The sequence below is a fragment of the Salmo salar genome, chromosome ssa12 (assembly GCF_905237065.1).
Source record: "Salmo salar chromosome ssa12, Ssal_v3.1, whole genome shotgun sequence".
Classification (NCBI taxonomy): domain Eukaryota; kingdom Metazoa; phylum Chordata; class Actinopteri; order Salmoniformes; family Salmonidae; genus Salmo; species Salmo salar.
This window is the reverse complement of record NC_059453.1, coordinates 2,257,172-2,270,664: the sequence shown is the minus strand read 5'-3', so window position 1 is coordinate 2,270,664 and position 13,493 is coordinate 2,257,172. Positions and strand designations below refer to the sequence as shown.

The 13,493-nt window shown below is 46.6% G+C and overlaps 2 protein-coding genes across 2 annotated transcripts in view; one reads left to right on the top strand and one right to left on the bottom strand.

The window, feature by feature from the left end:
- Window positions 1–1,667, top strand: part of LOC106592580 (unconventional myosin-XV) — a 261,893-nt gene extending 260,226 nt beyond the window's left edge. Inside the window, exons 61-62 of the mRNA XM_045692035.1 lie at window positions 921–1,061; window positions 1,434–1,667. Of these exons, the coding sequence (XP_045547991.1) occupies window positions 921–1,061; window positions 1,434–1,535 (243 nt within the window). The 3' untranslated portion in view covers window positions 1,536–1,667. The remainder of the gene's footprint in view (window positions 1–920; window positions 1,062–1,433) is intronic.
- Window positions 1,668–7,533: 5,866 nt separating this feature from the next.
- Window positions 7,534–13,127, bottom strand: LOC123725620 (low affinity immunoglobulin gamma Fc region receptor II-b-like). The gene is made up of 5 exons (XM_045692082.1): window positions 12,869–13,127; window positions 10,506–10,784; window positions 8,338–8,586; window positions 8,017–8,161; window positions 7,534–7,713 (listed from the first exon to the last, which is right to left on the bottom strand). The coding sequence occupies exons 1-5, from the start codon at window positions 13,038–13,040 to the stop codon at window positions 7,710–7,712; spliced, it is 849 nt and encodes a 282-aa protein (XP_045548038.1). The 5' UTR covers window positions 13,041–13,127; the 3' UTR covers window positions 7,534–7,709.
- Between the last annotated feature and the right edge of the window lie 366 nt (window positions 13,128–13,493).

Below are 13,493 nucleotides of genomic sequence, written 5' to 3'. Positions count from 1 at the left end.
CCAGGATCTCAGAGATCACTGCCTCATTGCCTGCGTGCGTAAAGGGTCGGCGGTCAAACGACCACCCCTCATCACTGTCAAACGCTCCCTAAAACACTTCCGCGAGCAGGCCTTTCTAATCGACCTGGCCCGGGTATCCTGGAAGGATATTGACCTCATCCCATCAGTAGAGGATGCCTGGTTGCTCTTCAAAAGTGCTTTCCAATCCAAAATTAAATGTAGAATCTTCTTCCTGTTTCGCAACAAAGCCTCCTTCACTCACGCTGCCAAACATACCCTTTTAAAACGGACTGTCCTACCGATCCTCGACTTCGGCGATGTCATTTACAAAATAGCCTCCAACACTCTTCTCAGCAAACTGGATGCAGTCTATCACAGTGCCATCCATTTTGTCACCAAAACCCCATATACTACCCACCACTGCAACCTGTATGCTGTCATTTGGCTGGCCCTCACTACGTATTCGTCGCCAAACCCACTGGCTCCAGCTCATCTATAAGTCTTTGCTAGGTAAAGCGCCGCCTTATCTCAGCTCACTGGTCACATTAGCAACACCCACCCGTAGCACGCGCTCCAGCAGGTATATTTCACTGGTCATCCCCAAAGCCAACACTTCCTTTGGCCGCCTTTCCTTCCAGTTGTCTGCTGCCAATGACTGGTTACGAATTGCAAAAATCTCTGAAGCTGGAGACTTATCTCTCCCTCGCTAAATTTAAGCATCAGCTGTCAGAGCAGCTTACCGATCACTGTACCTGTACACAGCCCATCTGTAAATAGCCCATCCAACTACCTCATCCCCATATTATTACTTACCCTCTTGCTCTTTTGTATGATTGGTCTCTGTGGTGCAGGAGCTGCAGACAGTGGTCCCCCTGGTTCAGGTAATAGTAGTAATTGTATGGTTGGTCCCTGTGGTGCAGGAGCTGCAGACAGTAGTCCCCCTGGCGGAGGTGCAGTCTACCCGCACCCAGAGACCCTCGGCCGGGACCAGCTATCCTTACGTAGACCTCACTCTGGGAGATCTGAACACTCAGAGAGTCACACAGATACAGCTGAAACAGGTACACACACACACACACACACACACACACACACACACACACACACACACACACACACACACACACACACACACACACACACACACACACACACACACAGATACACACACACCCACACACACATGCACAGCTGAACACACACACCCACACACACACACACAAACAAACAAACAAACAAACAAACAAACAAAAACACACACACACACCTGTACCAACACACACACATGGACGCATGTATACACACCTACACACACACACATTGTAACTATGTCGTGTGTGTGTGTGTGTGTGTGTGTGTGTGTGTGTGTGTGTGTGTGTGTGTGTGTGTGTGTGTGTGTGTGTGTGTGTGTGTGTGTGTGTGAGAGTGTTTAGGGACTGGAGCTTTGTCGGGTCATTGCCATGCACGTGGAGAACATGCTGTCTCTCCGGGAGAAGAGATTCACCCTGCCACCAAGCGATATCACTGTGTTATGAGACACTGTCTGTCTGTCTGTCTGTCTGTCTGTCTGTCTGTCTGTCAGGGAGAAGAGACTCACCCTGCCACCCAGCGAGGTCACTGTGATATAAGACACACACACTGTAAAAGCATAAAACATGTGATATGTTTACAACCTAAATGTCAGTGTTTAAAATATTAAAACATGAATAAAACATTTCAATTTCCCAATAAGAAAGAGTCATTTTTTGCAGTCATTTTCCAACAGGAAACTACATAAAGTGTATATAGTAGCCATGCTATATATAGTGTATCTAGAGGCCATGCTATATATAGTGTAGAGGCCATGCTATATATAGTGTATATAGTAGCCATGCTATATATAGTGTATCTAGTAGCCATGCTATATATAGTGTAGAGGTCATGCTATATATAGTGTATCTAGTAGCCATGCTATATATAGTGTATCTAGTTGCCATGCTATATATAGTGTAGAGGTCATGCTATATATTGTGTATCTAGTAGCCATGCTATATATAGTGTATCTATAGGCCATGCTCTATAAAGTGTATCTAGTAGCCATGCTATATATAGTGTAGAGGTCATGCTATATATAGTGTATCTAGTTGCCATGCTATATATAGTGTATCTAGTTGCCATGCTATATATAGTGTAGAGGTCATGCTATATATTGTGTATCTAGTAGCCATGCTATATATAGTGTAGAGGCCATGCTATATATAGTGTATCTAGTAGCCATGCTATATATAGTGTAGATGCCATGCTATATATAGTGTATCTAGTATTGCAAACATTGCTAACATTGCAAAAATCAGAAACTTTCTGTCCAAAAATGACGCCAAAAAATTAATCCATGCTTTTGTTACTTCTAGGCTGGACTACTGCAATGCTCTACTTTCCGGCTACCCGGATAAAGCACTAAACAAACTTCAGTCAGTGCTAAATACGGCTGCTAGAATCCTGACTAGAACCAAAAAATTTGATCATATTACTCCAGTGCTAGCCTCCCTACACTGGCTTCCTGTTAAGGCAAGGGCTGATTTCAAGGTTTTACTGCTAACCTACAAAGCATTACATGGGCTTGCTTCTACCTATCTTTCCGATTTGGTCCTGCCGTACATACCTACACGTACGTTACGGTCACAAGACGCAGGCCTCCTAATTGTCCCTAGAATTTCTAAGCAAACGGCTGGAGGTAGGGCTTTCTCCTATAGAGCTCCATTTTTATGGACTGGTCTGCCTACCAAGGTGAGAGACGCAGACTCAGTCTCAACCTTTAAGTCTTTACTGAAGACTTATCTCTTCAGTAGGTCCTATGATTAAGTATAGTCTGGCCCAGGAAGGTGAACGGAAAGGCTGGAGCAACGAACCGCCCTTGCTGTCTCTGCCTTGCCGGTTCCCCTCTTTCCACTGGGATTCTCTGCCTCTAACCCTTTTACAGGGGCTGAGTCACTGGCTTACTGGTGTTCTTCCATGCCGTCCATGGGAGGGGTGCGTCACTTGAGTGGGTTGAGTCACTGACGTGGTCTTCCTGTCTGGGTTGGCGCCCCCCCTTGGGTTGTGCCATGGCGGAGATCGTTGTGGGCTATACTCGGCCTTGTCTTAGGACGGTAAGTTGGTGGTTGGAGACATCCTTCTAGTGGTGTGGGGGCTGTGCTTTGGCAAAGTGGGTGGGGTTATATCCTGCCTGTTTGGCCCTGTCCGGGGGTATCATCGGATGGGGCCACAGTGTCTTCTGATCCCTCCTGTCTCAGCCTCCAGTATTTATGCTGCAGTAGTTTATGTGTCGGGGGGCTAGGGTCAGTCTGTTACATCTGGAGTATTTCTCTTGTCTTATCCGGTGTCCTGTGTGAATTTAAATATGCTCTCTCTAATTCTCTCTTTCTGTCTTTCTCTCGGAGGACCTGAGCCCTAGCACCATGCCTCAGGACTACCTGGTATGATGACTCCTTGCTGTCCCCAGTCCACATGGCCGTGCTGCTGCTCCAGTTTCAACTGTTCTGCCTGCGGCTATGGAACCCTGACCTGTTCACCGGACGTGCTTGTTGCACCCTCGACAACTACTATGATTATTATTATTTGACCATGCTGGTCATTTATGAACATTTTAACATCTTGACCATGTTCTGTTATAATATCCACCCTGCACAGCCAGAAGAGGACTGGCCACCCCTCATAGCCTGGTTCCTCTCTAGGTTTCTTCCTAGGTTTTTGGCCTTTCTAGGGAGTTTTTCCTAGGGAGTTTTTCCTAGCCACCGTGCTTCTTTCACATGCATTGCTTGCTGTTTGGGGTTTTAGGCTGGGTTTCTGTACAGCAATTTGAGATATCAGCTGATGTACGAAGGGCTATATAAATACATTTGATTTGATTTGATTTAGTAGCCATGCTATATATAGTGTATCTAGTAGCCATGCTATATATAGTGTATCTATAGGCCATGCTCTATAAAGTGTATCTAGTAGCCATGCTATATATAGTGTAGAGGCCATGCTATATATAGTGTATCTAGTAGCCATGCTATATATAGTGTATCTAGTAGCCGTGCTATATATAGTGTATCTATAGGCCATGCTATATATAGTGTATCTAGTAGCCGTGCTATATATAGTGTATCTAGTAGCCATGCTATATATAGTGTATCTAGTAGACGTGCTATATATAGTGTATCTATAGGCCATGCTATATATAGTGTATCTATAGGCCATGCTATATATAGTGTATCTAGTAGCCATGCTATATATAGTGTATCTAGTAGACGTGCTATATATAGTGTATCTAGTAGCCATGCTATATATAGTGTATCTAGTAGCCATGCTATATATAGTGTATCTAGTAGCCATGCTATATATAGTGTAGAGGCCATGCTATATATAGTGTATCTAGTTGCCATGCTATATATAGTGTATCTAGAGGTCATGCTATATAGGTTTGTAGGCCTCCTTGCTTTCACACACTTCAGTTCTGCCCACACATTTTCTATGGGCTTGAGGTCAGGGCTTTGTGATGGCCAGTCCAATACCTTGACTCTGTTGTCCTTAAGCCATTTTGCCATAACTTTGGAGGTATGCTTGGGGTCATTGTCCATTTGGAAGACCCATTTGCGACCAAACTTTAACTTCCTGACGTCATTAGATGTTGGTTCAATATATCCACATAATTTTCCTTTCCTCATGATGCCATGTATTTTGTAAAGTGCACCAGTCCCTCCTGCAGCAAAGCCACCCCACAACATGATGCTGCCACCCCTGTGCTTCACGGTTGGGATGGTGTTCTTCAGCTTGCAAGCATCCACCTGGGGTCAGCTCTGGGGTCAGCTCTGGGATCAGCTCTGGGGTCAGCTCTGGGGTCAGCTGAAGGGTCAGCTCTGGGGTCAGCTCTGGGGTCAGCTCTGGGATCAGCTCTGGGGTCAGCTCTGGGGTCAGCTCTGGGGTCAGCTCTGGGGTCAGCTCTGGGGTCAGCTCTGGGATCAGCTCTGGGGTCAGCTCTGGGGTCAGCTGAAGGGTCAGCTGAAGGTTCAGCTGAAGGTTCAGCTCTGGGGTCAGCTCTGGGATCAGCTCTGGGGTCAGCTGAAGGTTCAGCTGAAGGTTCAGCTCTGGGGTCAGCTCTGAAGGGTCAGCTGAAGGGTCAGCTGAAGGTTCAGCTCTGGGGTCAGCTCTGGGATCAGCTCTGGGGTCAGCTGAAGGGTCAGCTGAAGGTTCAGCTGAAGGTTCAGCTCTGGGGTCAGCTCTGGGATCAGCTCTGGGGTCAGCTGAAGGTTCAGCTGAAGGTTCAGCTCTGGGGTCAGCTCTGGGATCAGCTCTGGGGTCAGCTCTGGGGTCAGCTCTAGGATCAGCTCTAGGATCAGCTCTGGGGTCAGCTCTGGGGTCAACTCTGGGGTCAGTAGGTAAGGAGACACTTTATTTGTCGGCTTATGCTGAATATGTAACAGTGTTTGTTAAAGGGGAAGGGGATACAGAAAAGTTTTGCAGGACTTTAGTGTTGTTTGAGGGGGTGGCGTCAGCTAAGGGGAACTGGGAGAAGGGTGTCTTCCTGGGGGGGTCAGAGCAGGATCTACTAGTCTTCCTGGGGGGATCAGAGCAGGATCTACTAGTCTTCCTTGGGGGATCAGAGCAGGATCTAGTAGTCTTCCTGGAGTGGGTAACAGTGGATCAGAGCAGGATCTAGTAGTCTTCCTGGGGGGTAACAGTGGATCAGAGAAGGATCTACTAGTCTTCCTGGGGGGATCAGAGCAGGATCTACAAGTCTTCCTGGGAGGGTCAGAGCAGGATCTACTAGTCTTCCTGGGGGGTCAGAGCAGGATCTACTAGTCTTCCTGGGGTGGTTACAGTGGATCAGAGCAGGATCTACTAGTCTTCCTGTCAGGGTTACAGTGTGTCAGAGCAGGATCTACTAGTCTTCCTGGGGGGGTCAGAGCAGGATCTACTAGTCTTCCTGGGGGGGTCATAGCAGGATCTACTAGTCTTCCTGGGTTGGTTAGAGTGGATCAGAGCAGGATCTACTAGTCTTCCTGGGTTGGTTACAGTGGATCAGAGCAGGATCTACTAGTCTTCCTGGGGGGTTACAGTGGATCAGAGCAGGATCTACTAGTCTTCCTGGGGGGGTCAGAGCAGGATCTACTAGTCTTCCTGGAGGGTTACAGTGGATCAGAGCAGGATCTACTAGTCTTCCTGGGGGGTTACAGTGGATCAAAGCAGGAACTACTAGTCTTCCTGGGGGGTTACAGTGGATCAGAGCAGGATCTACTAGTCTTCCTGGGGGGGTCAGAGCAGGATCTACTAGTCTTCCTGGGGGGTTACAGTGGATCAAAGCAGGATCTACTAGTCTTCCTGGAGGGGTTACAGTGGATCAGAGCAGGATCTACTAGTCTTCCTGGGGGGGTCAGAGCAGGATCTACTAGTCTTCCTGGGGGGTTACAGTGGATCAGAGCAGGATCTACTAGTCTTCCTGGGGGGTTACAGTGATCAAAGCAGGATCTACTAGTCTTCCTGGGGGGTTACAGTGGGGCAGAGCAGGGATTAAGTTCTTAGGGGTGTTCTTGGGGAACTCAGAGTTTCAGGAGAGATACTGGGGGGGACAAGGTTGAGACTAAGTTGTCTAGATGTCGCTGGTTGTTGCCACTGATGTTTGTCAGGGGAAGGATCCAAGTCCCTCACAACTTGACCACTTTAATGCTCTGGCACAGGCTGATGGGGTTTGATCGCCCAGAGATCTTATCAATAACAACTATAGAGATTACTGATGGATTCCTCCACAGAGCTCAATCGAACATCTTTCGAGAGACCTGAAAATAGCTGTTCAGCGACGCTCCCTCATCCAACCTGACAGAGCTTGAGAGGATCTGCAGAGAAGAATGGGAGAAACTCCCCAAATACAGGTGTGCCAAGCTTCTAGCGTCATACCCATGAAGACACGAGGCTGTAATCGCTGCCAAAGGTGTTTCAACAAAGTACTGATTAAAGGGTCTTATGTAAATGTCATATTTCATTATTACATTTTTTATAAATTAGCAAAAATTCGCAAAACATTATGGGGTATTGTGATGTCATTATGGGGTATTGTGATGTCATTATGGCGTATTGTGTGTAGATTGATGAGTAAAACAATTAATTTAATCCATTTTAGAATAAAGGTTGTAACGTAACAAAATGTGGAAAAAGTCAAGGGGTCTGAATACTTTCCCAAATGCACACTATCAGCTTGTTTTACTCCAGTGTAAATGTAAACAAACACAGTATAGCCTCAAAACATGGTTAAAACATATTATGGATGAGCAGTCCTTTACATCCATATTCCCTCTGTCCATGAAATTAGAGAGTGGTTACCACAGCTGTTTACCAAAACAGTGGCTGGGTGTTTTTTTTTTGTATTTTTGATCTGCAGATTACCCCTTTTTTAAAAAGGACTGCTGCTGAATGAATTATGAAAACAAAAACATATATCGAAACACCTTAAAATAAGACAAATATAACAAAGCAGTTATTAATAAATCGTATTTTTTTTTTTTAAAATAAATTGCCACTATTATGGACCAGTAGAAGGGAGAAATGTTTTGGGTGTAAATCACAGGTTACAGAATTAGAATGACGGGTGTTCCATTCTGAGTGTTGTCACGGTGACCAGGTGACCACGGTGACCAGTGTTGTCACGGTGACCAGGTGATCCCCAGCCTCGCTCTCCTTCAAAATAACGCTCACCTGTCAATCACACGGAAAATACTGTTATAATGTAGCCTGTATTTAGTTACTTAGAGATATACAGTATTATAATGAATCAGTAGGGTTAAACCCCTGTTATTCAACTTGGTTCAATCGGAGATACAGTTATCAACACTTTACAACATGGTTCAATCAGAGATACAGTTAACAACACTTTACAACATGGTTCAGCAACAGGTTTTTGGAGCCAGTTTTTGGAGCCATTGTGAACACCGTTATAATGTATTTATCATGGACAACAGGTTGTTGGAGCCAGTGGAATATATGAACTCAGGTTCTTACCTTGAGCCCCTACGTCTGTTGCATTTCACCAGCAGTACGATGGTCACCAGCAGGTAGGGAGACACCACCAGTAGACTACCCAGCAGCCTGGGCAGAGACACGGACAACACTGGGACTGTAGAGGGGTCTGGGTTTGAAGCTGGAACTGGGGAGAAAATTGACAAAGTCTTTCACACACATTTCAAATGAAGGGGGAAAAAAATGTCATGAAATTTTATATATTTGAAACGGTTAGTTACTGTAAAATACAGTGTAATGACATGGTATTTACCGTAGGTTTTAGCACCAATTTAATGGTGGAAAGAAGGGATATTTCCTCACCTGTCAGAGTCATCAGTCTCTCTGGTGATTCTCCTTCAGAGGTGGAACACTTGTAGAGTCCTTCATCTGACTTGGATACTGCAGGGATGGTCATCTCTCCCGTAGTCTCAGTCCTGACGAGGGATCCATCTTTGTAGAAACCAGCTTTGAGGTCAGAGGGAGTTCCCTGATATCTGCAGCGCAGAGTCACAGAATCTCCCTCAGTCACAGGAAGGGCAGGACTCTCCAGCATCACAGCACCAGCTGTATCTAATATATAAACATAATATATAAACAGGTCTCTCCAGGATCACAGCACCAGCTGTATCTAATATATAAACATAATATATAAACAGGTCTCTCCAGGATCACAGCACCAGCTGTATATAATATATAAACATCATATATAAACAGGTCTCTCCAGGATCACAGCACCAGCTGTATATAATATATAAACAGGTCTCTCCAGGATCACAGCTCCAGCTGTATATAATATATAAACAGGTCTCTCCAGGATCACAGCTCCAGCTGTATATAATATATAAACAGGTCTCTCCAGGATCACAGCACCAGCTGTATATAATATATAAACATCATATATAAACAGGTCTCTCCAGGATCACAGCTCCAGCTGTATATAATATATAAACAGGTCTCTCCGGATCACAGCACCAGCTGTATATAATATAAAAACATCATATTGTCACACCCTGACCATAGAGAGCCCTTGGTTCTCTATGGTATAGATAGTAGATCAGGGCATGACTAGGGGGCATTCTAGGTTTTATATTTCTATGTTGGTGTGCTTGGTATGGTTCCCAATCAGAGGCAGCTGTTTAGCGTTGTCTCTGATTGAGGATCATATTTAGGCAGCCATTTCCCCCACTGTATTTTGTGGGATCTTGTTTTGAGTTATTAAGTGTATGTCGCACCTCTGAGGTCAAAGGTTCCTTGATTGTTTGTTTCTTTTTGTTTGGAAGTTTTCACTTTGTGAATAAATATGTGGAACCCACAACAGGACCAAGCAGCGTGCCAAGGAGGAGATGGACATCCTGGACTTGGGAGGAAATCTTGGCAGGAGACGAAAAGCCTTCCTTGGCAGCAGACGCAAGGAGAAAAGGGAGGACACCGACGACGCCGGGGTTCGCAGCCACAAGGAAAGCCCAAAGGACAGTCCAAAATTTCTTTTTGGGGGGGGGGAGCACACGGGGTGGTTGGTGGCCGGGGAGTGAGCCAGTGACAACCTGGGAGGAGGTAGAGAGGTGGTCGGTCGACCCAAGGAGAGTACCAGAGCCCGCCTGGGAGTCAATGGAAGAGTGCGAGGAGGGATACTGGAGAATGGAGTTGGCTAAGAGTTTGCAGCAACGCAGGCGTTTGGAGGAGCGGTGCAACTTGTGCCGGTCCCACGCATCAGGTCTCCAGTGCGCCTCCCCATTCCGGTATGTCCTGTGTCTCCTCCTCGCACTCGCCCTGAAGTGCGGGTCCCCAGTCCGGTGCGTCCTGTGCCATCTCCCCGCACTCGCTGTGTGAAGTGTGTCATTGTTCCAGGACAATTTGTGCCGGCTATACACACCAGGTCTCCAGTGCGCCTCCACAGCCCAGTACGTCCGGTGCCAGCTCCTCGCACTCGCCCTGAAGTGCATGTCACCAGTCCGGTGCCACCTGTGCCGGCTCCACTCACCAGGCTTCCGGCGACGGTCCCCAGTTCAGAGCTTCCGGCGACGGTCCCCAGTCCAGAGCTTCCGGCGACGGTCCCCAGTCCAGAGCTTCCGGCGACGGTCCACAGTCCAGAACCTCCTGCGATGGTCCACAGTCCAGAACCTCCTACGACGGTCCACAGGCCAGAGCCCTCCTTTGTGCCGGTGCCCAGCACGGCGTTCTACCCAGCTCCATGGCCGGACCCGTGGTCTGGGCGGGGGCAAAGTCCCTCACCAGAGCCGACACCGATGCTGGCGGATCCGCGAGCGGAGTGGGTACTTCGCCCTGCACCGGAGCCGCCACCGACACTAATCACCCCCCCCCCCCTACTCTCCCCAGCTGGTTTCAGGATTTTGCGGCCGGAGTCCGCACCTTTGGGGGGGGTACTGTTATTACGACCATCGTGACACATATAAACATAACATCAGCTATCTGAAACCAGATGAACCACTAAACACTATAATGTCAGTAGATGGTGTTTGTGTACATACCGTGTACTGTGATGTTGACAGTATTGCTGTGTTCTCCAGACCCAGACTCACACCAGTACACTCCACTGTCTGGTAGGATTAGTGACACGATGCATGAAAAACCTTGTTGTTTTCCCCAGTCCGTTCCGCAAGCTGAAAGCTTCCCAGTCGATGTGTATCTCTTCAGCGTCCATCCGGCAGAGTTCCCCTGAACCTCACAGCTCACAATGAGAGACTCGTATTCAAAGAACTGCGATCTGTTGGGACGGATGCTCAGAGAGACTGGAAGAGGAGAGAGGACTGAGAGAAAGAGACAGAGATAGATGCGTCAACAGCAACCTTGGGGAAATCCTCTGCATTATCATTAACAGCAGACTAGTTCATTTCCTCAGTGAAAACAACGTACTGAGCAAATGTCAAATTGGCTTTTTACTAAATTACCGAACGACAGCACACATATTCACCCTGCACACCCTAATTGATAAACAAACAAACCAAAACAAAGGCAAAGTCTTCTCATGCTTTGTTGATTTAAAAAAAATCCTTTGACTGAATTTGGCATAAGGGTCTGCTATACAAATTGATGGAAAGTGGAGTTGGGGGAAAAACATACGACATTATAAAATCCATGTACACAAACAAGTGTGCGGTTAAAATAGGCAAAAAACACACACATTTCTTCCCACAGGGCCGTGGGGTGAGACAGGGATGCAGCTTAAGCCCCGCCCTCTTCAACATATATATCAACGAATTGGTGATGGCACTAGAACAGTCTGCAGCACCCGGCCTCACCCTACTAGAATCTGAAGTCAAATGTCTACTGTTTACTGATGATCTGGTGCTTCTGTCACCAAGCAAGGAGGACCTACAGCAGCACCTAGATCTGTTCCCAACCAAGGAGGGCCTACAGCAGCACCTAGATCTGTCCCCAACCAAGGAGGGCCTACAGCAGCACCTAGATCTGTCCCCAACCAAGGAGAGCCTACAGCAGCACCTAGATCTGTCCCCAACCAAGGAGGGCCTACAGCAGCACCTAGATCTGTCCCCAACCAAGGAGGGCCTACAGCAGCACCTAGATCTGTCCCCAACCAAGGAGGGCCTACAGCAGCACCTGGATCTGTCCCCAACCAAGGAGGGCCTACAGCAGCACCTAGATCTGTCCCCAACCAAGGAGGGCCTACAGCAGCACCTAGATCTGTCCCCAACCAAGGAGGGCCTACAGCAGCACCTAGATCTGTCCCCAACCAAGGAGGGCCTACAGCAGCACCTAGATCTGTCCCCAACCAAGGAGGGCCTACAGCAGCACCTAGATCTTCTGCACAGATTCTGTCAGACCTGGACCCTGACAGTAAATCTCAGTAAAACAAAAATAATGGTGTTCCAAAAAGGTCCAGTTGCCAGGACCACAAATACAAATTCCATCTAGAGCACACAAAACTATACATACCTTGGCCTAAACATCAGCGCCACAGGTAACTTCCACAAAGCTGTGAACAATCTGAGAGACAAGGCAAGAAGGGCCTTCTATGCCATCAAAAGGAACATAACATTTGACATACCAATTAGGATCTGGCTAAAAATACTTGAATCAGTTATAGAACCCATTGCCCTTTATGGTTGTGAGGTCTGGGGTCCGCTCACCAACCAAGAATTCACAAAATGGGATAAACACCAAATTTGAGACTGCATGCAGAATTCTGCAAAAACATCCTCCGTGTACAACGTAAAACACAAAATAATGCATGCAGAGCAGAATTAGGCCGATACCCGCTAATTATCAAAATCCAGAAAAGAGCCGTTAAATTCTACAACCACCTAAAATGAAGCGATTCCCAAACCTTCCATAACAAAGCCATCACCTACAGAGAGATGAACCTGGAGAAGAGTCCCCTAAGCAAGCTGGTCCTGGGGCTCTGTTCACAAACACAAACAGACCCCACAGAGCCCAGGACAGCAACACAATTAGACGCAACCAAATCATGAGAAAACAAAAAGATAAATACTTGACACATTGGAAAGAATTTACAAAAAAACTGAACAAACTAAAATGCTATTTGGCCCTAAACAGAGAGTACACAGTGGCAGAATACCTGACCACTGTGACTGACCCAAACTTAAGGAAAGCTTAGACAGACAGACAGACAGACAGACAGACAGACAGACAGACAGACAGACAGACAGACAGACAGACAGACAGACAGACAGACAGACAGACAGACAGACAGACAGACAGACAGACAGACAGACAGACAGACAGACAGACAGACAGACAGACAGACAGACAGACAGTTTGCACTGAATTACTGAATGGCTTAAAATGTGCATTTCCTAAAACAAAATAGAACCATTCGGAATGTGAAAAAAAAAACATTTAATTTCCTCACCTGTCAGAGTCATCAGTCTCTCCGGGGATTCTCCTTCAGAGGTGGAACACTTGTAGAGTCCTTCATCTGACTTGGATACTGCAGGGATGGTCATCTCTCCCGTAGTCTCAGTCCTGACGAGGGATCCATCTTTGTAGAAATCAGCTGTGAGGTCAGAGGGAGTTACCTTCATTTCCTTGTCCTTTCTGTGTCGGCAGCGCAGAGTCACAGAACGTCCCTCAGTCACAGGAAGGGCAGGACTCTCCAGGATCACAGCACCAGCTGTATATAATATATAAACATAATATATTTTATTTTCATTTATTTTTATTTATCTTTATTTAACCAGGTAGGCAAGTTGAGAACAAGTTCTCATTTACAACTGCGACCTGGCTAAGATAAAGCAAAGCAGTTCGACACATACAACAACACAGAGTTACACATGGAGTAAAACAAACATACAGTAGAAAAATAAGTCTATATACAATGTGAGCAAATGAGGTGAGATAAGGGAGGTAAAGGCAAAAAAAAGGCCATGGTGGCGAAGTAAATGCAATATAGTAAGTAAAACACTGGAATGGTAGATTTGCAGTGGAAGAATGTGCAAAGTAGAAATAGAAATAATGGGGTGCAAAGGAGCAAAATA